The 26,994-nt window shown below is 43.7% G+C and overlaps 1 protein-coding gene across 1 annotated transcript in view; it reads left to right on the top strand.

Annotated features, from left to right (window-relative positions):
* The first annotated feature begins 946 nt into the window (after nucleotides 1–946).
* The window catches only part of LOC144797880 (extracellular calcium-sensing receptor-like), a 206,313-nt gene continuing 180,265 nt past the window's right edge, over nucleotides 947–26,994 (top strand). The window contains exon 1 of the mRNA XM_078668681.1: nucleotides 947–1,033. Coding sequence (XP_078524807.1) covers nucleotides 1,008–1,033 — 26 coding nt within the window. The 5' untranslated portion in view covers nucleotides 947–1,007. The remainder of the gene's footprint in view (nucleotides 1,034–26,994) is intronic.

Here is a 26,994-nt window from a genome sequence, read left to right as displayed (position 1 = left end):
GAGCCGTACAGGGGAGCTTTGGGTTCCCAAAGTTGGAAGAAAATGATATAACTTAATTTTGGACCCAACATAGGTCCCTCTCATACTCCTCTAACACGTTATTGGAGTCTGGGTACCACTACCCTGACCCCTTTGATCATTTGCCAGAAAAACAGAAACATTTTAAGTTCCTTTGACCATTCAGACAGGTTGTGATCAGCCAATCACGGTGTTGCTGGTGAAGCGTGACTCTGTGGATCCACTGCGGGGGATCCGTGTCCCTAGTAATTAAATTTCGTTGTAGCTTTGATAACTCCAAAACTACTGAATTGATTTACACCAATTCACTAAAGGGGTTATTTCTGGACCAAGAGCTACCTCTCAGCCAAATTTGGTATCGTACCATCCAGCAGTTCGGGCTGCAGTCATGTTAAGAAACCCTCTAGAAAATTGCATGGGAAATGCACATTTTTTTACCCCCCCTATTCTCGCCCCCCACTTGACGGATCACTCCAAAACATTCCTTATAAAACTGAACATACTGTGCCACTTTTTTTTGAAAATGTCATAATTATTCGTCAAACAGAGCCAAAGTTATAAGAAGTTAAAAATGCTTTTCCTATGGAAACTAGGTCCTAACTCGTACTACTTACTGACAACTGCCAGTTGGTAATATTCACATACCACACACACACACTTACACATATATATATTTATTTCTCACTCTGTATTTGAATTTTTTGAAAATATGTTTTTCAAAATATTTCAGAATTGTTATATATTTTAAATATGTTACCTTAAAAAGAAATCCAGCGGTCTGGGAACTGCGGTACCCTCGGTTGTGGCCTGACACCCACTAGGTCGGCGGTCCAACTGCTGTATTATGAGATTGTCGGATTGTCTTTAAGTCAGCGGAAAGGAAGGATTTGGGATACATACTTACCCCTTTCCTGTTCTTCCCATCAGAGTTTGACGTGGATCCCTTTCTTCACGTTCCCCCTTCACAGTAGCATCTTCAGCCCAAAGATATGACCCTGTTTGCGGCGATATACAGGTAAGTCCTTTTTGTATCATATATCCATTGCCGGGACTGCCCACATATGGGCCAGACTCCGGCAATGAGTAGGTAGTATTTTTCCTCATGTATCATGCACATGTGTGCATTCTACACATGTGCAATCAAAATGCTCACAGAGGCATCGCAATATATGGAAAACAATTGACTGCCACCGCAAGACCACTGCAGCCACATTGCAGGCACTGCAGTCAAGTGCAGTCTTCTAAAGGCTACAGCTGTCAAGTGGTCAGACAGTCAACCTCATAATTAGGCCGTTGGTTTGGAGTTGTGGTTGTTATCATGTGACAGAGTAGCATTGTGCAAAAGCTGTGGATAATATTGACATTGTGTTAAAATCGCACATCAAGGATAAGATGTGGACTGGGTCTTAGCCATTGTCCTTCTTTGGCAGATACTCTCTTCTGTATAAAAATGGCGAGCAGCATTTAGTGGATATTATCAGGTTGATGCTTGTGGGAGTTACTGTCTTCATTTTTTTTTTTAAGTTTGAAGTTTATTGAAATAAGAACAAACAAAGGCAGAAAATGAAGAAACAATCATAAGTTATGGAAGCGAAAAATCTCTCTTACAAAATAATGGCAACTCAATAAAGCTATGTCATACAGAAAAATAAAAATCGAAGTAAATATCAGGGAAACAAAGGAATACGGGAGCATCTGTAGTAAAAAAAGCATGTAAATAGAATGATAAACAATACATGTAATGAAGAAACATTATAAGTAAATAAGAAAATGCGCTCACGGTGGTTTACGAACTTCAACATTACGCATTGGGGATTTGGGAAGAGGTCTGGCCATCTTAGACAAATAATCTGTGATGGGAATCCATAAAAGGTCACGCTTAATTGCTAAAGAGATGGGGGAAACAAAATTAGTATCTAGACGATGGTTAAAACAACTGCATTCCACCAAGCATTAAAGGAAACATCATTAGCTTGTTTCCAATGGGAGGTAATATGATGAAAGGCAATGGCTATTAAGAGGTCAAGCAATTTATGTTGATGATGCGTGTCGGTGAAAGCAGGGGAAAGAGATCCTAGGAAAATGTGAACGATTGAAAAGGAAAAAGTAAAGTGGAAAATCTTTTGTAATTGGGACCATACCAAGTGCCAAAAACGTAAAATGTGAGGGCAATCAAATAACATGTGTTTCAAATCAGCTAGGGGGCAAGGACAGGACCAACAAGTGGAGGGAGTGTCTGGGGAGAAAGATGACAGAGTCGATGGAGTAAAAAGTGTACGATTATATATAAAAAATAAGGTTTGCGTAGTGTTAGCAGCTCTGGATGTACTGTGAATTTTGGACCAGATTTTATCCCACAAAGTGAATGACCAATTTTGAGATAAATCTTTTTCCCAAGCCAACTCAACCTTAGATTTAGTACGGTCTGTAAAAGACTGCAGAGATTTATAGATAAATGAAGCGGAAAGGGATTGATCGAGAGTATTAGAAATTGAAAGATGAGTGACAGGGATAGAGTTGGTGGATGGGAGCGAAGCAAGGTACTGGGTAAGGGAAGGAATTAGTGTCAAATATTGTTTATGGGAAGAGGAAGGTAGCGAGAATTGTGTTTGAAGGTCTTGAAAGGGAAGCGGATGATTATTGGAAAGAAGTTGGGGAATCCATTTTAGACCAAGAGAATGCCAGGTTTTCCAATATAATGAACGGTTACGGATTTTGAGGAATTTATTATGCCAGATGGGTTGGGTGTGAATAGAGGAAGCCGAGGGATAAGTGGATAGGACATAAGGGCGAAGGAGAGAACAGGAGTGAGAAATGATGGGGGAACGAAGGGATGAGACATTAGAGGAAAAGGAGAGAACTTCTGAGAATTCATAAGGATGCAGTAAGGAAGATTCCAACGTAAGCCATAATGGAGGAATGTGAGGAAGATCTGAGGAGAGCCAACGCAAGGTTTGTCTTAAAGAAAAAGCATTATGATATGATTTAAAGTTAGGGAATTTGATTCCGCCTAGGGATTTGTCCTTTTTTAAAGAAGAGAGAGCTATTCGAGCTTTTTTACCTTTCCATAAAAATTTTATTAGAAGAGAATCTATCGATTTGAAATAATGATCAGGAATACGAATGGGAACCATGGAGATAGTATATAGAACCAAAGGTGCTAGCATCATTTTGATGGAATCTAAACGTCCCCACCAAGAAAGGAAGAGAGGATGCCAACGATTAATTGAAGTAGTAATTTTATTAGATAGAGATTCGAAATCAAATTTAAGTGTGTCAGGGAGGCGAGGGGCAAACCAAACACCCAGATATTTAATCTTAGAGGGCTGCCAGGAGAAGCCAGAGGAGTCAAAGAGATGTTTTTGACATAAAGGATTTAAGGGTAAAATTTCGCATTTGTCAATATTGAGACGGTAACCTGAAACAGTCGAGAAAGAAGAAACTTGATTAAGGAAGGAAGGAAGAGTTGTTTGGGGGTTCGAACAATAAAATAAAATATCATCTGCATATACTGATAATTTAGCTTGCTTTTGAGATCCATAATGAAAACCAGTAATACTCTCATCAAGACGAATTTTTGTTAAGAAGGGTTCTAGGGCCAGAATAAACAAAAGAGGAGAAAGAGGGCAGCCTTGACGCACCCCTCTTTGAAGAAGAAAATAATCGGAAGTCATACCATTTGCAAAGATTGATGCGTGGGGACTAGAGTAAAGTAAGGAAATAAGAGAAATGAATTTAGGAGGGAAACGAAACCAATGAAGTGCTTGAAACATAAAATCCCAACCTATTCGATCAAATGCCTTTTCGGCGTCTAGAGAGATAGCGGCAAGGGGAATAGATAGGGAGGGGGCTTTACTCAAAATGTTAAAGAAAACACGGGAATTGTCTGATGATAAACGACCTTTAACGAATCCGGACTGTTCAGGGCCAATGATGTCTGGTAGTAGAGGATCTAATCTAAGAGCTACAATTTTGGCAAAAATTTTATAATCAGTGTTTACTAGGGAAATGGGACGATAATTTTTACATAGGGTGTGATCTTTATCTGGTTTAGGAATTAGACAAATTAATGCTTCTTGGAAAGTTCCTTGAGAAGATCCAGAAGCCGAGAAAGATTGAAATAACAAAAGTAGTTTAGGGAGAAGAAGGGAGGAGAAATGAGTGTAGAATTCGATAGTAAAACCATCAGGTCCAGGAGCTTTACCGCGGCGAAGAACAGAGACGGCATGTGAGATTTCAGAGAGGGTAATGTCCGAATCCAACGGTTGGAAGTCAATGTGAGAAGAATCCGGAGAGGGAATATCTTGAAAATATGCAAGAAGATCATTAGGATCAGGAGTAGATTCGGGAGTGTATAGAGCTTTGTAGAACGAAACAAATTGAGCTAATATTTCCTTGTCTTTAAACAAAGAAACACCAGCTGGGCCTTGTAAAGAATCAATTTTAGGCCTTTCAGTACGTATTTTGAGATAATTTGCAAGAAGTTTGCCCATTTTGTTTTGTCCGCCGTAGTATCGGGAGTTGCATTTAAGAAGCGAATTCGAGGCAGCATTGGTGGTATATTTATTAAAGTCAATTTTGGCAGATATAAGTTCACGGAGGGAGGATTCAGAGTTAGAGTTGTAATAGATATATTCTAGCTTTTTAATTTTATCCAATATTTGAGTTGACTTAGAAATAGATTGTTTTTTCTTTTGAGAAACAAAATTAATAATGAAACCCCTTGCGGCTGCTTTAAATGAGTCCCATATCATGGGAAAGGAGGATTCCGGAAGGTGGTTAATTGTAAAAAATTCAGTGACAAAGGAATTAAAACGGGTGCAAAAATTAGAATCAAGGAGTAAGGAATTATTAAATCGCCAGCGCCCTGAGTGAGGGGAGTATGGGATAAGATCAATATCTACAAAGACAGGAGCGTGATCTGATATTAAAATGGAACCTATATCTGAATGTATAGCAAGTTGTGGTAGGGGTTTGCTGAGGAAAAGGTAATCAATACGGGATTGTGAGTGGTGGGTAGGGGAATAAAAAGTATATTCTCGGAGATCTGGGTTACATAGCCTCCAAATGTCAACCAAAGCATTATTTCTCATAGATGTGACAAATTGGGAATGCATTTTGGAGGGAACAAATTTAACTTTCGAATTTTTATCTAAAAAAGGATCAAAAACTTGGTTGCAATCACCACCAAAAATAACATACTGTTCATTAAGAGTTACAAGTTTATCAGATATAGCAGGCCAAAACAATTTATCAACACCTGTAGGAGCATAAACATTAAAAATAACTAAAGGAATTTTATCAATAAGAAAATTGACAACAACCCAACGACCATTAACATCGCATTCTTGTGAAGAAACTGAAACATCTAACTTTTTATGACATAAGATAATTATACCATTTTTCTTACCTAAAGCGGGAGAGTAAAAAACATGACCCACCCAAGAACGTTTGAGTTTGGTAGCCTCCGATTCTTGAAGGTGGGATTCTTGGAGGAGGGCTATGTCTGCTTTAAGTCTAGTCAAATGTGTTAAAACTCTTTGACGTTTAATAGGGTTATTTAAACCCTTAACATTCCAAGTAACTACTCGGAATATAGATTAATAAGAGAATGATAAAAAGAGAAGCTGAAGTAAAAGTAGAAAATGAGTATAGAGGAAAGGGGAGAATTAGTATGAATGCGAAGAAAAATCTGTAAGATAAATAAATAAAGAGAGAGGATCAAGAATAAGGTAATTGAAAAGAAGAGAAAAGAGTAAAGAAAGAAAATAGAGAGAAAGAACAGTAGGGAGAATAGAAGAAAGTTAGAAAGGAGGAAAAACATATCAACAAATACAGATGAGAACTGAGGGGTGACGACGCCAGAAGAGGACGACATCAACAACAGAAACTCACGCCATCGAACACCTGAGGAACCAGCTTAGGGTCAATTGAAGGGAGTAAAAATACACCGGGATGGAGAACATGAGGAGAGGATCTGTAAAAAGACAAAAATGGAAAAGAAGATATCAGGAGTACATAAGAAAATCAAAAAGATGAAACTGCGCAATACGTAGGACAAAATATACTAGGAATAGGAATAGACAATAGGATAAGGGAAACCGAGACTAGATACAATATGGTAACTAAAGGGTGAACATTTTAGTCAAACAGGAGAAAAACATAAACAATTAAACAGGTCTTGCAGTGTCCATGTTGACGGTTTCATGATGAAGGAGAAATTCTTCAAGGACTCGTGGATCTTCGAAAGTTGTTGTCTTTTCTTTGTAAGTGACCTTGAAGAGGCAAGGGTGGAGGAGACCAAATCTGGCACCAAGGTCTCGTAGTCGTGGTCGTAGATCAAGAAATTGTTTCCTGCGGTCAGCTGTCACTTTAGCTACATCTTGAGAGAGATACAAGCGGTGACCTTCCCACATAACCTGTTTCTTAGCTTTGGCCGCCGAGAGTACTTGAAGTAGGTCAGTATATTGTAAGAATAGCATGATGACTCCGCGGGGTTTGGAGGAAACTTTCGGACCAAGTCTATGTGCACGTTGAATGTTTAGTGTGGAAGAAGGTGGAAGATCCAGAATTTTTGGCAGGAAGGTTTGGAAGAAGGCAGTTGGATTGGACCCTTCTGTGTGTTCCGGAAGATTATAAAGGCGTAGGTTATTTCTACGATTTCTATTTTCCAACTCTTCAGTCTGCCGCCGTAAGATAGAGACATCCTTCTCCAACGTTGAAATTCTAGAACAGGAAGTTTGAAGAGCTTCCGTTGATTGTTCCACCAAAAGGACTCTGGATTCGAGAGTGGACCATTTGTCATGAAGAAATTGTAGTGTTTTGGTAGTTTCGGCCATGAAAGGTTTAAGCGCACGGAGTTCTTCAAGGATAAGATCCATGGCTGCGGAATGAGACGCAGAGTCTGGAGATGGAGGATCCTTTTTTAAACGTTTCGTAGAGCCAGGTTGTAAGAGCTTACTGGAGGTGGTAGCTTTAGGAATTGCCCCACGAGTGACATCAGGTTTAGGGGGAATAAGGTCCTCCATGGTCTGCGTCGTCGAGTCAGAGTCTGAGGAATGACGTGGTTTGGTCTTAGAAGCTGTAAGCTTGAGATTGCGCAGTTTCCCCATATATGGCAAGGTAGATAGATGGCAATGCTACTCCAGATTTGAAGAAAAAAGAGTTCTGTGAAGAAGGCACTCTCCAGTGTGATAATATAAAATAAAATAAAATAAGGAGTAGTAGTGCTTTGATGTAAAGAGCAAAAGTTATTGGTATCACAGACAACTCCTCGCAGTAAATCCTCCACAAGATAGAAGAGTTGAAAAGTGCGTCACTCCAAAGACACCATTTAATTAAGAGTTCAGGCACAAGGACCAGAGTTGCATTGAGAAGAGTTGTCAGAGCGCGCAGACGATGTTTAAAACATAGAGATTACTTTTCATGAGGAGTAAACATTGCTGCAGGAACCTGTGAGGTAAATTCCTGTGAGAAATGGCGCCTGAATAATAGTGTAGCGTGAGACGCTACTCAGCGTGACTGAAAACATCAAAGAAAGAGTCCTGCTGAGGATTTCCAATGCTAATGCGCAAGTTAGCGAAACTTCTGAACACAGGGAACATGGAGGTAGCACTGTGTCATAATTAACTTCATTTGCCGGCAGAGTATGAGACGCGGCAAATTTTGAGGGAAAATGGCGGCCGCCGAAAGAGCGAGCCGCGTCACTCACGAAAAATGCGCATGGAGACGGAGTAGAGGGACGCAGCTGACAGTATTCTGCTCACCTCATGCTCCGATGCCGAGATATGATAACAGCTACTCCGAAAGTCCAGGCAATGTTGCGGAATGTGCTGGTGTCGGCGCTCGATCAACGGAGCTCCGGAGTCAAGCCGCCATCTTGTGCGGCGCTCAAGCCACGCCCCCCCGTTACTGTCTTCATTTAACGTATCGATTTACATTGAACATGTACAGACCATTGGCCTCAAATGTCTAGATTGTTATTGCCTTGTTGTTAAGAGGTTAGTAGGAAGGTTAACAGATAAATAAACCTTGGGAACACTGTTTATTGTGTGACAGTCCTCAGAACAGCTCACCTTGCTATACTATGCAGTGCACCGCAATGCTTGAGGATGTGGGTGGCAAAATTGTCCTCTGTGCGCAGTTCATGCTGTGATGTATGCCTGGCTTATAATATTTATTTTGACCCCTGTACACTTATTTAGCCCTGGTGTCCTGCCTGAACCATACTATCAAATATTTAACCTTTGTTTGATGAATCGGGTAAAAGAATGTGTCTTGTGCAGATTGACAAACACTGAATAAGTTTAAAAATTTGTTTTTTTTCCAAACTGATAACACATGCTAATATAAAATTGACTTGCAAATGGGGTCTAAAAGTGTACCACGCCTATCAGGAGAAATGTGAAGATGTTGAATATAGTAGTGACTCAGAAAAAGGTTCCAAAATGTTACAACTGTGTTTCTTAATACAGACCTTATTTGGTTAAATGCAGAATCACTTTTCCTAACATTGCTATAATACTGTGAATGTGCATAAATATACCTATATTCCAGTGTTTATTCTTAGGTGGTTATGGCCTACTTTTATACAATTTGAGTTCTTGTACCTTTGTTCTGAGTGTGTAAAACTAGCCATTCAATTTTGGTTTTCATTACATAAAGAACACAAATGAATGAATAACTAACAATCGATCTATTTCCAATCAGGTGAGTTAACCTTCAGTCACCATGTGCTCTGTTGGAAACTACTGCACCAACAGGTGGATGAGTTTCATCGTCACTATATACTACAACTCTTTATAGAGTTGGGGTTCTCGTTTAAAAGTTTGCACAGAGACAGAGATAGTGAGAGATTTAACTTCTTCTGTACATTCCCACACTCTGCTAACTCTATAGGTAGATAATGACCACAAAGGTGCAGTAGTATTAACACAACTGGTTGAACCATGAGCACAGAGAATATGGGATACACACATGAATATACATTTTTCTGCTTAGGACCTTCTTTAATAAAGAACCCATAGCATAGGCACATACCTGATTGGCCCTTGCTACCCACTGGATGGCACTGGCATTCACCGTGATGTTCTGCCCATGAGCGGCATTGGAGTCGTAGTTGCCCACTGTCATTTGCCTCAGGCCTCTCTCCTGATCTTGCTGCCAGTTCACGATATCATAACGGACAAAAGGGACTTCACCATTTTGATTGAAGAATATTTCTTCACCAGATTTACTTTGAAAATGCAAATTTTTTACAAAGTGATAAAGCTACAAAGACAAGCAAGAAGAAAGAGAATCATTCTCAGTTAATCAGGTGTTCATATACATATCCCTATGGTGACCTAATTTGTTACATTATGCTGTCTGTAAAGCAGGCCACTCAAAAACTTTACAAATGAATGCAATTGAGGTACTGGGAGGCAACATATTTTGACATGCCTGAATTACAGGATAATAAAAGTCAATTAAAATATATTATGCTTCTGGCAGCGACTCTCAATTGCCCTTGATTAGCACTTCTTAAAATATTATTGGAATTATGTATTTTCTATTATAAGTACGACTTCCTCTTAGAATAGCATTAAGTTCTACATGCGGCATTGTTACTTTGATTTCTGTGTTTTATTTTATTTAGGTGGCCATGCTGGCCACAAAATATCTAAGGGGCAGGTGTATCAAGCCGTTTGCGATTCGCAAAGGCCGGAATTTGCATGTTTTGACATGTAACAAAAAATCGCAAAATAAGGAATGGCAAAAAATTGCGATTCCTTATTTTGCTTAAGAATTTAAGGAATCGCAATTTTGTGATTCCTTTAATGCTATGTATGTAGCATTTTGGAATTGCGAATTTAGGTTAAGAAATCGCAAATTACCACCAACTTGTAGTTGGTGGTAATTTGCGATTTCTTTTTAAAATGCCCTATTTGGCATTTGTGAGGGTGGCATGTGACGCACATACATGCCCATAGGTCATGTATGTGCTCCATATGCACACACATGTAGATTTCAGGGGTGCAGCAGGGTGTCTTTGAGACACCCCTGCACCCTTGAAATTATTCTCAATTTGCGATTAGCAAATTGTGAATCGCAAATTGAGAATTATTTCACAATCATTCCTATGGGCCTACTGGTGCATATGAATGCATGCGAACTTAAGCCTTAATTGCGAATTCGCAAACTGCGAATTCGCAAATAAGGAAGACTGAGAAGTCGCAAAAAAATAGCGATTTTCTACATACATTCCATTTTGCGATTTCTAAATAGCGATTCCTTAAAAATCGCTATTTAGAAATCGCAAAATTGAATCTTGATACATCTGCCCCTAAAACTCTTAGAAAGGCTAAGCAAACTAACTTGAGGGACTGGTAACTTCTTTACCATGCTCCCACCTCCTGAAAGTCATTGCTGTGAGGGGGTTCAGTGTTCAACATACCTGCCACGGTTGGTAGTTTTTGATATCTGCACATGCCTTCTTGCAATTTGAGTCGTTGTTAGTCTTGCAAAAAATCAGATTGTGTAAACTCCAAGCACTGGCATAAACTGAATTATAGACATTATAGCTACTTCTTAAGTTGGTCCCATCATTAAAGTCAAGTTGAAGGCTTCCTATCTTCTCAAGTCCAGTGCAAAGTTTTGATTTCGTATCCCAGAAGGTTGTGGAGTTTTTCTGATGTGGCCATTTGCAGTTGAAAACATCTTCCCAGAACTGTGGCAAAAATAAGTTGTCTGGTGATGTGAAAGGATTAATGGAGTCGAGATGCTCTTTGAATCCCGGTATGTCTCCACTGTGTGTTGCAATCCCAATGGTGCCACTCAGGAATTCATTGTACTCTCCTAAGGCTAAGGTAGCAGATGTAGCCCAACCCTCACTAGCAATGAATACCTTGCCAGTTACATTTTGTACTATCATTTGGTCTATTAAAGGAACAAGTCCAGCATCACTTGAGAAGATGACAATGGCGTTGGCTGTTGAGCTGTTGATCACTTGAATGATGTGAAAGGCATTCCTATCTGCTCTACTCAGGATGATAGTCTCAGTAAAGGCAATGCAAGCACCAGCTTTAGCCAACTCCATCTTTAATAAATGGTACCCTTGTTGTCCATAGTCATTGTCCTCAACCAAAATACCAACCCAGGTCCAACCAAAATGGAACAGTAACTGGGCCAGGCCCTGTGCCTGTAAATCATCATTGGAAATGGTCCGGAAAAAAGAAGGGAACTGGTTTCTGTTGCTGAGGAGTGGACTTGTTGAAACATAACTGATCTGCAAAAATGACAATAAAAGGATGAGATATCTTAAAAGCAAATGTGAAAACAATAATTTTTATCATTAAGTAGATAAATATTGAGAAGGCCATCTATGTCTTTTAGAGCAAGTTATAGAAGTATCTGGGGATATCACAGTGTGTAGATGCATTTTTTTTAATTATTTTTTAATAGTCCAATTTACAAGATTTGTTATGGGAATCAAAATGAATTGCCATTCTTGCCAAAAGCTCATGACTTTGAATCCATGGGTAATATTATATTTTTCATCCATTTCCATCAATTTATATTTTGTAATAGCAATCCAATCTCTCTCAGTTAAATTATTGCTTCTTTACATTCTTCCCCATTGACTACAGATAATTGAAATCTTATATCAAGAATGTACATCTACAAAACTAAATGATCCGAAGACTTGTTGAGGTGTATTTGGTATTAGACAGAGGAGATATTGATTTAACCATTTATTTAATGTTGGGATACAGTAACCTTGTAACGTCTCTGCTAATCTATTTCTGTGCTTCAGTTTTGATTAATTGAAGATTAGTTAACTCTTCCTTACCTGTGGGAATTTGTAAAGCCCTAATATCCGGGCCATGACAATGGAGCTCGATGACCCTGCATCACCAATGATACCCATCAAAGGCAGCTCCCTCTGGCAGCAGAAGTTAATAACTGGTTTTTCCTGCCCTGTTAGCATCCATAACGTTCCCAGGAGGGATCGCTGCATTACTCTGCAGGAATCATAGATCTGGAAGCCGAGTGTAATATTTGGTAATAGATTGTTGTTATAGTTAATCTCTTCAACAGCAAACATCATGGCTTGCAGCCACTGGTAGTTTTGGGAAGGAGCTCTGAAACATAAACAAATGCATTAGAAAATATGTTGTAACATTTGTAAATTTACATGCAATATACAGTTTCCTATTTAGGTAAAACCAACAGTACCATTAGAGTTATCATTTAGATTGAGGTGATGGCCCATCAGGCAGCCTGTGCAGAGGAGGCTCTTGCCTCCCTCCGCCTGTCCAGCAAAAGTTTTCCCAGTATTGAGATATGTGCTATGTAGTCCGGGGATCATAGTGTCACTAAAGTGTATCAACCTTGAATATACTTTTGGAAACAGTCAATGCCTGAAAGCAAGCCAACATTCCTAAAGCAGGGGGTTGTTTCTGTGACTGTAAAATTAATGTCTCTGATGAATAACAGCAATTGACTAGGTCAAAAGGCGCAATTCTACACAAAAGCAAACCAAGTGTCAAGTTCCAAATTCCCATCACTCTCAGGATGAACGAAATCACATGAGTCATAGACACTACAACCATGGTACCAAGTCAGTCCTAATCACGGAAAGGAGAGGGATAAAGCAGATCTGAACACTGCCCAAAAGTCACCTCCTAACTCTATGATTGGTCTGCTCACAACATGTAAATTTACACACTGACAAGCCCATAGGATCATTAACTGTGGTCTGAATGTCATCATCAATAAACTGCACTCTGTCCTCGTCTATGGGGAAGTCAGGAATTGTTGGTTGGTCTTGCCAGGAAGAGGCTGGGAAGACAGGCCAGTTTGCATCTATTCCCAAGCATATCCAAGTTTTCTTTCCAAGTTAGGGATTGATTTTCACATAATTTGCACTTCTTGCACAGCATTGTGATCCCCCCACCAATGATTTTTTTACAGAGTGGCCATCTTGTGCTCAGCACCTGATTGGTTATCTCTTGGGTTGTTCACCAGATTGGTGATCCTGGGCCATCAGAGCACATGGAGGAAAACCTTCAAGGCAACTATGTATCTCAGTAGTGGAGGATGATGGATAAACTTGATGCATGATCATTACTGTGATAACAGCAACTAGCCTTCTTATTGCAGTGAATGGGCCATGTTTGAAGGCCATGTTATTCCCCTTCAATTTTTGTTTACTTTCCGATTTCTGGGTTCAGAGATAGAGTAGTCTTATTTCTGTGTCTATGTTTCTGTTTCCAAGGCATAGAAATAGAGTAGTCCTCTTTATTTGTCTATGCCAGACTGGGCAGGATGGAAGGACGGTCCTCTTTCAATTACTCTAGCCATTTAGGGTCTTTTTCAGGCAAAGACAGACCCAAGTCGATAATTCCCATCTGTGTCGACTGATCCTTTGCCTTCAAGCACTTCTGTAGAAATGTGGTCAGCTTCTTTTAGGCCCTGTGCTTCTGTTGACTGACCCCTGTTTTGACAAAATCGCATTGAAAAGAGGATAGTCCTACCCCAACACATGGTCCAATTGAACCAGAGGGAGGCTGCGTACCTATATTAGCGAGTCGTGCAAGCCTCCAGCTCACTCACTGTATTACGTAGTCAGCATGGGAGCTTCGCTACACAGCTTCAAAGTCCTAGGCAGACATTGACACACCAGTCAAGGCACAACTTCTATCTTGGCCTTGGTGCAGGCAGGATGTAGCTGTCTGGAATGAAGCACATTTATGGCATTTTGACTAATGTGGGCTTTACACATCCCTGCTAAGTCATTGCCTTGCATTTTTCTGCATGGGGAAGGCGTTCCATTGCTGGAGCGTGGCTGTTCCCATGCATCCACCCGGGGTTTCTGATGCAGTCCCAGATTTACCAAGACTAGTAACTAGGGGTGGGTGAAATATTCCATTCCGGTGCCTGAAATGGCTTATGTAACATGGAGATACTGCCAAATCCTGCCAATTACTGCAAGTCAGAATGTTTCCTTCCCATGCGCCAAAATGGTAAGTTGCTAAACACAAGCGAGATGTTACATCCTCTTGCACGATTTTCAGTCACGAGGAGGCTTCCGGTGAGACTTTTTTCCAATGTGGCCCGGTTACAACATTCATGGTCAAAAGGCTGCTGCTTGAGTAGAAAATCTACTTGAGTGGCTGCAAAACCAACCCAAGTAGCTGTGCCTTCCGGCATGCCACGTGGTGCCATTCGTCCAGTTTTATTGGCAGGTATTGCGCTCCTGGCGCTATACTGAGCGAGCAGCACAACATGCCTATTTCCACCAATTGGCAGAACTCTGTAGAATCTTGCAAAGTATTTTTGGAACTCCACATATTTTCACTGAGGAAAATCCAGAGAGTTCCACCCACCCTGACTAGAATACCTGGGAATGCTTCAAAACAATACGCTTCCTCAACAGAGATATAATAAAGAAAAGCATGTTCATGTCTTCTTGTTACTTCCTTTTCTATGCGTGTTGCATTCTGCAGCACACATACAAATAGGATAATGCCTCTGAAGATTGTGTTTGAGGAGGAGCGTGTTCCATCCTGCACAAAAACGATCATGCCTGTATTGCAGGCACTCTTGCACCACGGTGCAAGAGTGCGTGCTTTGGCATTAGGCAGCCTATAGTGGACCAGCACAGGGATAGAGCAGAAATGCATCATATCATAGTAGATATAGCATGTTTCTTCTCTGTCACGCAGCCCAGCACATCAAGTTGTCTTGCTGAATTGAATGAATTTTAGTAAATTTGGGACTAAGAGTTACGTGCCCACCTGGAAAACAAATGCGGTCCTTCTATTCAGATAAACATTCATAAGCTAAAACCCCTCAAGCCAAGATGATGTGTATCAAATGTTCTTTTGGGATTCTGCCCTTGACGTGGGCTATATCTACATAGAAATAAATGACCTACTGTTCGCTTTTAAGACCTTGCTGAACATTCATAGTGGAAGCTGACTATCAATTCTTTTGTTTTGTATCTGTTCTAAGGCGAACATTGTTTATCTCTCATTTAAATGACATTTGTTTTATGATATTTAAAGTGCCAGTGTTGGGTTGCAAAGGAGTCATACACACGTCACCTTTGCAATTCTAAGTTATCACATGTATATACTTGTCTACTAAAATTCAAATATTTGTCAATTTCTCATTGGATGGTTTGATGTTTTCAGTTCCATTGTCAGTTTTGCCTAGTAGTCTAGTTCCCATGTTTTTTATGATGAGGTGCTGTTGCCACTAGAGTGGTAGAGGACTTGAGTTTTTCTCTATCATGATGAACTTTATACTCATTGGTGAACATTTTCTATATCTCTAATATATTAAATTTTTATGCTTTATTTTGTATTATTGTACCATGTTTTATGGATCAATGAGCCTAAATAAGCTATATTTGACCTTCAATTTGATACCAACTGAAGTCGCAGTACTAACTGCCTCAGTCCTCGGTTTCATCAGGGAAAAAACTCTTCATGGCTGTTGTCATTATATTGACTACCTCACTGACTATTGGAAAGGCTTTTATATAGTACCCTAGCAAGCATCAAAAGCAGACAGCGTGCGCATATTAGAAGCTTTGTACAACTCTCACATGAACCCCACCACTGGTTTCTCTTCCCCCGAAGAATATGTTTAAAGACCCATCCATATCTATCAGCAAGTCCTCTGCAGTCAGAAAATGTGACCAACTTGCTGTGCCAAACATAGAGACGGCAGTACTCTAACGGGGATATTCTCAAAGACATGCAATAACTATCGCCAACGCAAGTTATTGTCATTTTTGGTAACGCCGACCAACCCTGAAAAATATCGCCATGTTAGTGGTGTATTAACAAGCCGTCACAACATGGCGATATTAACAGGAAACAGCGGAGAAAACACACAGGGGCATATTAACAAGGACAAGCAATTATTATCGCTAAATGCGCTTAGCGCGTTTTTCATTATCGCTAGAATACATTGCGGTGTTAGCAGCCTATAAGCAACGCTTAGCTCACAGGCGATGAAAAATCCTGCAATAGACGGCCATAACTGGCAATAATGTTGGAAATGCAGTGATAATTGTCCATCGCTACTGAACAGCTTGCTAATAGGCAAGTGTGCACTTAACCATTCAATCCACAGCCCATGCAAATGATGCTTAAGTCCGGCCCGCATTGTATATAGTGAGTTGTTGTGTCAGCGACTATTTCCATATAGGTTTAGGGAGAAACTCACACTTTGCATGTAATTAGCAATATATATATATATCGCTGACATGCAAAGTGGAGAAAAGACGGCTGCTTACTCAAGAAAACACGCATTAGCGTGTCCTTGATAATAGACCAATATTTAAATCGCCACTTTTTGGCTGAAAACAGCCGCTAAAGCGGCAAAATTGGGCTTGATAATATTCCCCACAATAACATTATCACGATGGCGATAGTGAAACCGGCGTTAGCCGGCAATAACTTGCGATCAGCATATCATCACCAGAAAAGTCCCTGCTACCCTCCCGGCGACAACTGCATGAGAATATTCTCCACAGTGCTTTCTACAATAAAATGTGTATAAAATGTATGCTGCAGCTTGAAAGAGAATTACAATTTACTTATTTCAAGTGTCCAGGCCATAAATACTTCTCAATTCCCTTTCCTTGTCGGAATCAATGAGATTTGATCAGGGCAGTGATGTGATCAATCAATCAATCAATCAATCAAGGCATTTATATAGCGCACTACTCACCCAGAGGGTCTCAAGGCGCTGGGGGAGGGGGGTCCGCTACTGCTCGAACAGCCAGGTCTTGAGTTGCTTCCTGAAGGCGAGGTGGTCCTGGGTCAGGCGGAGGTGGGTCGGGAGGGAGTTCCATGTCTTGGCGGCGAGGTAGGAGAACGACCGTCCTCCTGTGGTGGCTCTTCGGATACGGGGGACGGCGGTGAGGGCGTGGCCGGTCGATCGAAGCTGGCGTTTGGGAGCGTAGAAGTTGAGGCGGCTGTTGAGGTATCCTGGGCCTTGGTTGTGTAGGGCTTTGTGTGCATGGGTGAGGAGTCGGAAGGTGATTCTCTTGTTGACCGGGAGCCAGTGCAGGTCTCTCAGGTGTCCGGAGATGTGGCTGCGGCGGGGGATGTCCAGGATGAGACGTGCTGAGGCGTTCTGGATCCGCTGGAGTTTCTTCTGGAGCTTGGCGGTGGTTCCGGCGTAGAGGGAGTTGCCGTAGTCCAGCCGGCTGGTGACGAGGGCCTGGGTGACCGTCTTCCTGGTCTCGGTGGGGATCCACCGGAAGATCTTACGTAGCATGCGCAGAATGTTGAAGCACGATGAGGAGACGGCGTTGACTTGTCTGGTCATGGAGAGGGAGGAGTCCAGGATGAAGCCTAGGTTGCGTGCGTGGTCTGTTGGTTTGGGTGCGCTGCCTAGGGCGGGGGGCCACCAGGAGTCGTCCCAGGCGGAGGGTAAGGATCCCAGGATGAGGACTTCCGTCTTGTCTGAGTTCAGTTTCAGGCGGCTGTTCTTCATCCATTCGGATACCTCTTTCATCCCTTCGTGAAGGTTGGCTCTGGCGGTGGCGGGGTCGTTGGTGAGGGAGAGAATCAGCTGGGTGTCATCGGCGTAGGAGATGATGTTGAGGTTGTGCTGGCGTGCGATGTCTGCGAGGGGGCTCATGTAGACGTTGAAGAGGGTTGGACTGAGCGAGGAGCCTTGAGGAACTCCGCTGATGACTTCGGTGGCTTCAGATCTGAACGGGGGGAGGCGGACTCTCTGTGTCCTTCCGGCGAGGAAGGAGATGATCCACTCCAGTGCCTTCTCCTGGATTCCGACGTTGCTGAGTCGCTGCACTAGTGTACGGTGGCAGACAGTGTCGAAGGCCGCGGAGAGGTCTAGGAGGATGAGGGCTGCTGTTTCTCCGTTGTCAAGCAGTGCTCGGATGTCATCGGTGGCTGCGATCAGGGCGGTCTCGGTGCTGTGGTTGGCCCGGAAGCCGGACTGCGAGAGGTCGAGGGATCCGTTCGTCTCGAGGAAGGTGGCCAGCTGCTTGTTGACGGTCTTCTCGACGACTTTAGCAGGGAACGGGAGCAGCGAGATGGGGCGGTAGTTCTTGAGGTCGGTGGGGTCCGCTGATGGTTTCTTTAGTAGAGCGCTGAGTTCGGCGTGCTTCCAGCTCTCCGGGAAGGTAGCGGTGTCGAAGGAGGTGTTGATGATGTCCCGCAGGTGGGGTGCGATGACAGCGTCTGCCTTGTTGAAGATGTGGTGAGGGCAGGGGTCGGTAGGGAATCCGGAGTGGATGGAGTGGATCAGAGTCAAATCACACAACAGCGCGCGTGCTGTAATGACATTTGCATCCAATGCAGTCATAATGACATTTTCAAATGCTTAATGTCATTTCATCCCCTGCGCTGTGCAGGGGGAGTGTGGTGGGTGTCATGCGTCTCCCTCGCCATTGCTCTCTGTCTGGCGGTGAAGGGCTTCCTCTCACGGCTAGGCTTGCGCGCCTGGCCATGCGCATGACCGATGAAAGAAGCTGTAATGCACTGTGTGAAGTGGCATTTTGCAACCAACCCCCCACCCCCAACAACTGGGCTGCGTTAGATATCTCTGGCTGGAACCTGTCACAGCCTTTGGTACTGGAGAACGAGGGGACTCTGTAGCACTGGCTTGCAACAGCACCTTCACTGTGTAAGTGGTGAGTGGCGATTGGGGTGAGGGGGCATTGGCCTGAGAGTTTAGGGGTATCAACTCCTCTTTTTCATACTTTTTTCCCCTAATAGGGTTAAGACATTTTGGGGCTCTGCTCCTATATTTTTTATTTCTAATTACTTAAACCTCAAATAGTATTCCATGAGTTCATGTCAAAATAACCACCTTTAACATAAAGACAATCGCAAATTGAGAATACAATTTCAAGGGTGCCAGGGTGTCAAAAGGACACCCTATTGCACCCCTGAAATGTGCATGTGTGCACATGTGGCACACATACATGCCCTAAGGCATGTATGTGCGCCACATGGCACTTTGAAAAATGCAAAAAAGTGAATTTTTCAGAGAAATCGCAAATTACCACTATCTTGAAGATGGTGGTAATTTGCAATTCCTTAAGGCCAAATTGCACTTTTTCTGTGCTTCTTACATTGCATTTAAGGAATTGCAATTTGCGATTCCTTAAATGCAATCGCAAAATAGGGAATCGCTAATTTTGCGATTCCTTATTTCGAGAAGCAGTTTTTCTTTCATACATACCACCGAGCCCAATTGCGATCGCAAACACCGAAATTCTGCGAATTTTGGCATTTGCGATCACAAATTGAAATGATACATATGGCCCCTAGTGCCTTGTCATGTCTCCACAAGAATGCAGTATTTGTGCGGAGAGCAGTCTCCACCCCATGTTTGTTTTCGACCTGCAACCCCCCAAGCCATCACATATTCAGACTATGGGGCATATTATCAAGAACAGGCGATAAAATTATCGCCGCTTTATCGGCAGGAAACTACCGCTAAATCAGTGATAATGGGCTTGATAATATGCCCTTGAGAATTCCCATAGAAGCCCAGGTTCTGGTGTTAACCTGGGCTGCTATGGGAATTCACAAGGGCATATTATCAAGCCCATTATCGCCGTTTTAGCAGCAGTTTCCGGCCGATAAAGCGGCGATAATTTTATCGCCTGTTCTTAATAATATGGCCCTATATTTCTTCCTTTCCAACCCCTCGCCTAGAGCCTTTAAACCCATCACGTTTTGCATTGCTAATCCCCAGTACTACTGTACAAACGAAATTCCCCGGACCCGGGTGGCTGAGCCTCATGGTAGAAGAGTCCAGCAGTGGGGTCAAAGGATGTGGACTGGGAGGAGGACCTTTTTGGCAGTATCGAGCAAAAGCCAGCATCACTTGCACTTAGCATGGATATTCTGCCTATGTACTATTTCCTCTTATCTCAAGATTACAAACTAATAACGCTAATTAAATAGCAGTTGTCGTTTTCTGGTTTAACTACCATTCCCTGATTTTGACCAGCTGGTTAGCCTCTTTACAAATCACTCATAAATTTGGCACATGTGAACTTTATATTGCAGTTAAAATTCACCTAATTTTTGCCGTCCATTGACTTTGACTTTTAGTATAATAAAAACCTCACCCACCCCTAAAATAAAACCCTCCAGATATAAAACATAACTGTCAAAACACCTGAGGGAATATTATCAAGGACCGGTGTTAAAATTGTCGCCGTTTTATCGGTAGGAAACTGGCGATAATGGGCTTGATAATACGCTCTTGTTAATTCCCATTGAAGCCCATGTTCTGGTGTTAACATGGGTTTCTATGGGAATTAACAAGAGCACAATATCAAGCCCATTATCGCCGTTTTATCGGCAGGGTCCTGCTGATAAAACTGCGATAATTTTAACAACGGTCCTTGATAATATGCCCCCATGTATGTTAATGCAAGATTGTGTTTCCCTTCCAGTATCTGTCACTCCTTAGAATTCTTCATCTTGCTTTTGGAGCGACTCAATGTCCACCGGCGTGCTGAGCCTATAAACACTGTAATAGAAGCATTAAAGTCGAATGAGGTCATTATAAGTCGGAGTTTACATGGATGCTTGAACATGCCCTCCCATGGTCTGTTTCAAAGTGCTGATCCTTTTATACATACAATGCAATTCATATTTGAGTGTTAACTCTTGGAGACTGTTTCTCAGAGCCATAGGGACTACAGAAGTATGGCATTCAGAAAAGCTCTGGCCGGAAGCAGGCTCATCTCTACACGGGAAATGGAAATGACTGCCTTATCAATGTAAGTATAACTGTGCATTTGCCCTATAATACACCGTATGATTCCTAATGAGCATATTTTCGGGTAAAAATAGCTTTTTTTCTACAATGGAGCGACATATTAAACCACTGCACACTGAATGCAACTTTGCGTTTGACACTGAAAAGGTGACTAGGCGCTTTCCCACTGTGAATAGCAATATGTGGGCAATCACAAAAGTGATACTTTTGCTTAGATACTATTAACAGCCTGCATTCATGGACTTGGTAAGGGCATTGACATAAGAGCAGACCAGAAGAGTTTTACGTAGTTATTCCAAGAGGGTGAAAAAATCCTGTCTTACCAAGTTTTTGTTGACAGTGTCCACTTTTATCAAAATCACCAGTTATTACAAGGAAGAGGAAGACCATTTTGAAGATACCCATCATAAAATGTAGCAGAGTACTGTATGAGACTGAGCAACTGATGGGAGGCAGCGCACATATGACATCCAAGTGTCGAACCTACTAAAGCCAGCCCTCTTTAACCAACTCACCGGCATGGGTCTCATTTGAAAAATTTAACTGGGTCCTCTGCTGACCTCGGGCCTGGAATCCAATGCCGTAGACAGGTTTACCTGGCCCTGCACAGCTTAAACAGAGTCCCGTAGAAACAAGCGGTCTGCACTTTTCAAGCACTCATACTTGTGGCGGTATCCACCTTGCAGGAGTGAGCAGCTGTGCACAGGGGCCATCAGTTTGTAATTAACGTGACCGCGCCGCTGCTCGCTCCCGCAAGGTGGATCCCGCCACAAGCGCAAGAGCTTGAAAAGTGAAGACCGATTCCTAAAGGCCCTCTCCTAGGCAGCGCATGTGCGCTGCCTAGGCGAGAACTAAAAAGGGGATAGATCCATCCACATGAACTACAATCCGATTAGTTTGATCAACTGTATACAGAAGATTTTTGCCCGATTGATTTTATGCAAAATTGAGACATGGATCAAGGAAAAGCCATTATTTTCCATTTTCAATCGGGTTTCTTGAAGAAGGTGTCTACAATTGATCCAATCTTCCATTTTCTTTTACTTGTTTGGAAAGTTGTGACGATCGGCAGAGAAACATTATACGTTGCCTCCATCCACCTTAAGTCCGCCTTCGATCTGGTCCTGCGTGACCGGCTATGGCAAGTCTTGAACAGCCTGGGTCTTTCTGACAAACGTTAGCTACTCTTGATTTGTCTCCATTAGGGGAACTTTGTGCAGGTCCGTTAGCGTTCTCAAGGACAGGTGACAGACCGATTATCACAAAGTGTGTTTGGCAGGGGTTTGTGCTGGCACCTACCTTGTTTTTGCTTTATCTCAAAGATGTTGTCCCTTGCCTGTGCTCCATACATATTGATGCTCCATTTTAGGTGGGGATTAGGACACCGATCCTTCTCTTTGCGGATGACACTTTATTAATCTCCGAAACCCAGAGTGGTCTGCAAAATGCTTTAGATCGCTTTTTGGAATTTTGCTCCTTTTGAGGTTTGGAAATCAATTGCGTGGAGACAAAGATAATGTTCTTCAATAAGCATAGATCTTTCAAGGGGAAACGTGAGCTGGGAGCGAGCCATGGGCATCCGCAGAAATGTTTCCAGGGGGGGGCAACATTTTAACTTCATCACCATCCTCCGACATGATTGATCACAAGTATTAAATACATAAAGAAAAAATCTAATAAGACAAAGAGCTTTATTAAACAAAGAAACCCATAGGGGGAAGAGAAAAATCTTGTGAGGCGCCACAGCAGACGTCCTGGCAACTACAATAAAACAGAGGAAAAAACTAAAAATGACCGTAAAAAAACAAAAACATTCTAAATCAGGTTGATGCGGTTCTAGAGCATGGGTACTCACAAACTTTCTCTCAGGGGCCAAATTTAAAGTGTGGTTTGTGGCCGAGGGCCGCACTGGTGGGGGTGGGGCTAGAGGGGGAGGGGGAGAGGCTAGAGCAACAAAAAAACTATGACCATGAGGTTGAACACAGGTCCCTGCAGCTGACGCCTTCGTCCACTTAGCCACCAGACCCGGCATACACACATCTTTCTTTCTTTCTTTCTTTCTCTCTCTCTCTCTCTCTCTCTCTCTCTCTCTCTCTCTCTCTCTCTCTCTCTCTCTCTCTCTCTCTCTCGCTCTCTCTCTTTCTCTCTCTCTCTCTCTCTCTGTCTCTCTCTCTGTGTCTCTCTCTATGTCTCCCTCCCTCTCTCTCTGTCTCCCTGTCTCCCTCCCTCTCTCTCCCTGTCTCCCTCCCTCTCTCTCCCTCCCTCTTTCTGTCTACCTCCCTCTGTCGCCCTCCTCCCTGTCTGTCTTCCTCTGTCTGTCACCCTCTGTCTGTCACCCTTTGTTTGTCGCCCTCTGTCTCCCTCCCTCCCTCTGTCTCCCTCTCTCTTTCCCTATCTCACTCTCTGTCTCACTGTCTACCTCCCTCTCTATCTCTCTCTCCTTCCCTCTCCCTCTCTCTGTCTCCCTCTGTCTCACTCACTCTGTCTGTCTATCTCGCTCTCTCTCCCTGTCACCCTCTGTCTCCCTCCCTCATTTTCTCTCCCTCCCTCTGTCTGTCTCTCTCCCTCTGTCTGTCTACCTCCCTCTGTCGCCCTCCTCCCTCTGTCTGTCTCCCTCTGTCTGTCTCCCTCTGTCTGTCGCCCTCTGTCTGTCGCCCTTTGTCTGTCTGTCTCCCTCTGTCTGTCGCCCTTTGTCTCCCTGTCTCCCTGTGTCTCCCTCTCTGTCTCACTCTGTCTCCCTCCCTTTGTCTCCCTCCCTTTGTCTCCCTCCCTTTGTCTCCCTCCCTCTGTCTCCCTCCCTCTGTCTCCCTCTATCTGTCTCCCTCCCTCTGTCTCCCTCCCTCTGTCTCCCTTCCTCTGTCTCCCGTCCTCTGATTGTCTCCCTCTGTCTGTTGCCCTCTGTCTGTTGCCCTCTGTCTGTTGCCCTCTGTCTGTTGCCCTCTGTCTGTCGCCCTCTGTCTGTCGCCCTCTGTCTGTCGCCCTCTGCCTGTCGCCCTCTGACTGTCTTCCTCTGCCTGTCTCCCTCTGCCTGTCTCCATCCCTCTGTCTCATCCCTCTGTCTCCCTCCCTCTGTCTCCCTCCCTCTGTCTCCCTCCCTCTGTCTCCCTCCCTTTGTCACCCTCTCTCTGTCTCCCTCTGTCTTTCTCCCTCCCTCTATCTCCTCTCTCTGTCTCCCTCTGTCACCCTCTGTTCCCTCCCTCTCTTTCTCCATCCGTCTCCCTCTATGTCTTTCTGTCTCTCTGTCTGTCTTAGTCTCTGCCCCTATCTGTCTGTCCCTGTCTCTGCCTCTATCTGTCTGTTTCTATCTGTCCCTGTTTCCCTCACTCTGTCTCCCTCTCTCTGTCTGTCACTGTGTGTCTTCCTCTGTCCCTGTCTCTGCCTCCATCTGTCTCTGTCTGTCTCTATCTGTCTGTCTCCCTCCCTCTCACTCTCTGTCTCCCTCCCTCTTTGTCTCCCTCTCTCTCGCTCTCCCTTGCTCTCTCTCTGTCTCCCTCTGTCTCACTCACTCTGTCTGTCTCCCTCTCTCTCTCTGTCTCCCTCTCTCTGTCTCTCTCCCTACCTCCCTCCGTCTCCCTCCCTTAGTCTCTGTCTCTCAGTCTCCCTCCCACTGCCTCCCTCCCTCTGTCTCCCTCTCACTCTGTCTCCCTCTGTTTCCCTCTCTCTGTCTCCATCTCTCTCTGTCTCCGTCTTTCCCTCTCTCCCTGTCTCCCTCCCTCTGTCTGTCTCTGTCTGTCTCCCTCTATCTGTCTCCCTGTCTGTCTCCCTCTATCTGTCTCCCTGTCTGTCTCCCTCCCTCTGTCACCCTCCCTCTGTCACCCCCTACCTCTGTCTGTCGCCCTCTGTCTTCCTCCTTCTGTCTCCCACCCTCTCTCTCTCTCTCTCTCTCTCCCTCTGTCTCCCGCCCTATCTGTCTCCCTCTCTCTCTGTCTCCCTCTCCCTGTCTTTGTCTCCCTCCCTCTGTCTCCATCCCTGGCTCCCTCCCTCTCTGCCTCCTTCTGTCTCCCTCCCTCTTTCTCCCTCCTTCTATCTCCCTCTCACCCGGTCTCCCTCTGTCTCCCTCTTTCTGTCTCCTCTCTCTTGGTCTCTCTCTGTCTGTCTCCCTCTCTCTGTCTCCCTCTCTCTGTCTCCCGCCTATCTGTCTCCCTCTCTCTCTGTCTCCCTCTGTCTGTCTCCCTCTGTCTGTCTCCCTCTGTCTCCCTCTGTCTCCCTCCCTTGGTCTCCCTCCCTCGGTCTCCCTCCCTCGGTCTCCCTCCCTCGGTCTCCTTCCCTCGGTCTCCCTTCCTCTGTCTCCCTTCCTCGTCTCCCTTCCTCGTCACCCTTCCTCTGTCTCCCTTCCTCTGTCTCCCTTCCTCTGTCTCCCTCCCTCTGTCTCCCTCCCTCTGTCTCCCTCCGTCTCCCTCCCTCTGTCTCCCTCCCTCTGTCTCCCTCCCTCTGTCCCTCTGTCTCCCACCCTATCTGTCTCCCTCTCTCTCTGTCTCCCTCTGTCTGTCTTTGTCTCCCTCCCTCTGTCTCCTCCTCTCTGTCTCCCTCTCTCTGTCTCCCTATCTCTGTCTCCCTCCTTGGCTCCATCCCTCTGTCTCCCTCCCTCTGTCTCCTTCTCTCTCGGTCTCCCTCTGTCTCCCTCTTTCTGTCTCCCTCTTTCTGTCTCCCTCTTTCTGTCTGTCTCCCTCTTTCTGTCTCCCTCTCTCTGTGTCCCTCTCTCTGTCTCCCTCTCTCTGTCTCCCTCTCTCCGTCTCCCTCTCTCCGTCTCCCTCTCTCCGTCTCCCTCTCTCTCTGTCTCCCTCTCTTTCCCTCTCTCTCTGTCTCCCTCCCTCTGTCTGTCTGTCTCTGTCTGTCTCTCGCCCTGTATCTCCCTCTATCTGTCTCCCTGTCTGTCTATCTCCTTCCCTCTGTCGCCCCTTCCCTCTGTCTGTCTCCCTGTCTGTCGCCCTCTGTCTCCTCCGTCTCCTTACCTCATTGTGTTTATCTATAATTATGTCCCCACCTCTCGCCTCTTTTCCTATCTTCTCTCGTCAATCATTTCTCTCTTTCCTCTCCCCCTCTCCGTTTGTCTCTACACCCCACTACAAGCCATATGTATCAACATACCCTTTTGCGATTCCTAAATAGCGATTTTTAAGGAATCGCTATTTAGAAATCGCAAAATGGTATGTATGAAGAAATTCGCTGTTTTTTCCGATTCCTTAAAATCCCTTAATTGCGATTAGCAAATTGCTAATCGCAAATAAGGAATAATTTCCCATTCATTTCTATGAGCCAGGAGGCCCATAGGAATGAATGTGAAAATATTCTCAATTTGCGATTCGCAATTTGCTAATCGCAAATTGAGGATATTTTCAAGGGTGCAGGGGTGTCTCAAGAACACCCTGCTGCACCCCTGAAAATGACATGTGTGGCCATATGGCGCACATACATGCCCTAAGGGCATGTATGAGCGTCACATGGCACCTTTGGATTTTTAAAAAAATGCTTTTTTAAAAGAATTCGCAACTTACTACCAACTAGAAGTTGGTGGTAATTTGCGATTCCTTATGGGCATTTTGGAATTTATTTTTCCTTGATACATTGCATTTAAGGAATCGCAAAACTTGCGATTCCTTAAATGCAATCGCAAAATAAGGAATGGCAAATTTTGCGATTCCTCATTTTGCACCCAAATTGTTTCATACATACCATTTAGCGAAAATGGGTTCGCAAACGCCGAAATTCTGCGAATTTTGGCGTTTGCGAACCTATTTGGCATTGATACATATGGCCCATAGGGCCATATGTATTAACATACCCTTTTGCGATTCTTAAATAGCGATTTTTAAGGAATCGCTATTTAGAAATCGCAAAATGGTATGTATGAAGAAATTCGCTATTTTTAGCGATTCCTTAAAATTCCTTAATTGCGATTAGCAAATTGCTAATCGCAATTAAGGAATAATTTCCCATTCATTTCTATGGGCCAGGAGGCCCATAGGAATGAATGTGAAATTATTCTCAATTTGCGATTCGCAATTTGCCAATCGCAAATTGAGGATATTTTCAAGGGTGCAGGGGTGTCTCAAAAACACCCTGCTGCACCCCTGAAAATGACGTGTGGGCATATGGCACACATACATGCCCTAAGGGCATGTATGAGCGTCACATGGCACCTTTGGATTTTTAAAAAAAATGCTTTTTTAAAAGAATTCGCAACTTACCACCAACTAGAAG

Source organism: Lissotriton helveticus, chromosome 12 (assembly GCF_964261635.1).
Source record: "Lissotriton helveticus chromosome 12, aLisHel1.1, whole genome shotgun sequence".
NCBI lineage: Eukaryota > Metazoa > Chordata > Amphibia > Caudata > Salamandridae > Lissotriton > Lissotriton helveticus.
The sequence above is the reverse complement of the archived record's forward strand: the minus strand, read 5'-3'. Positions and strand labels throughout refer to the sequence as shown.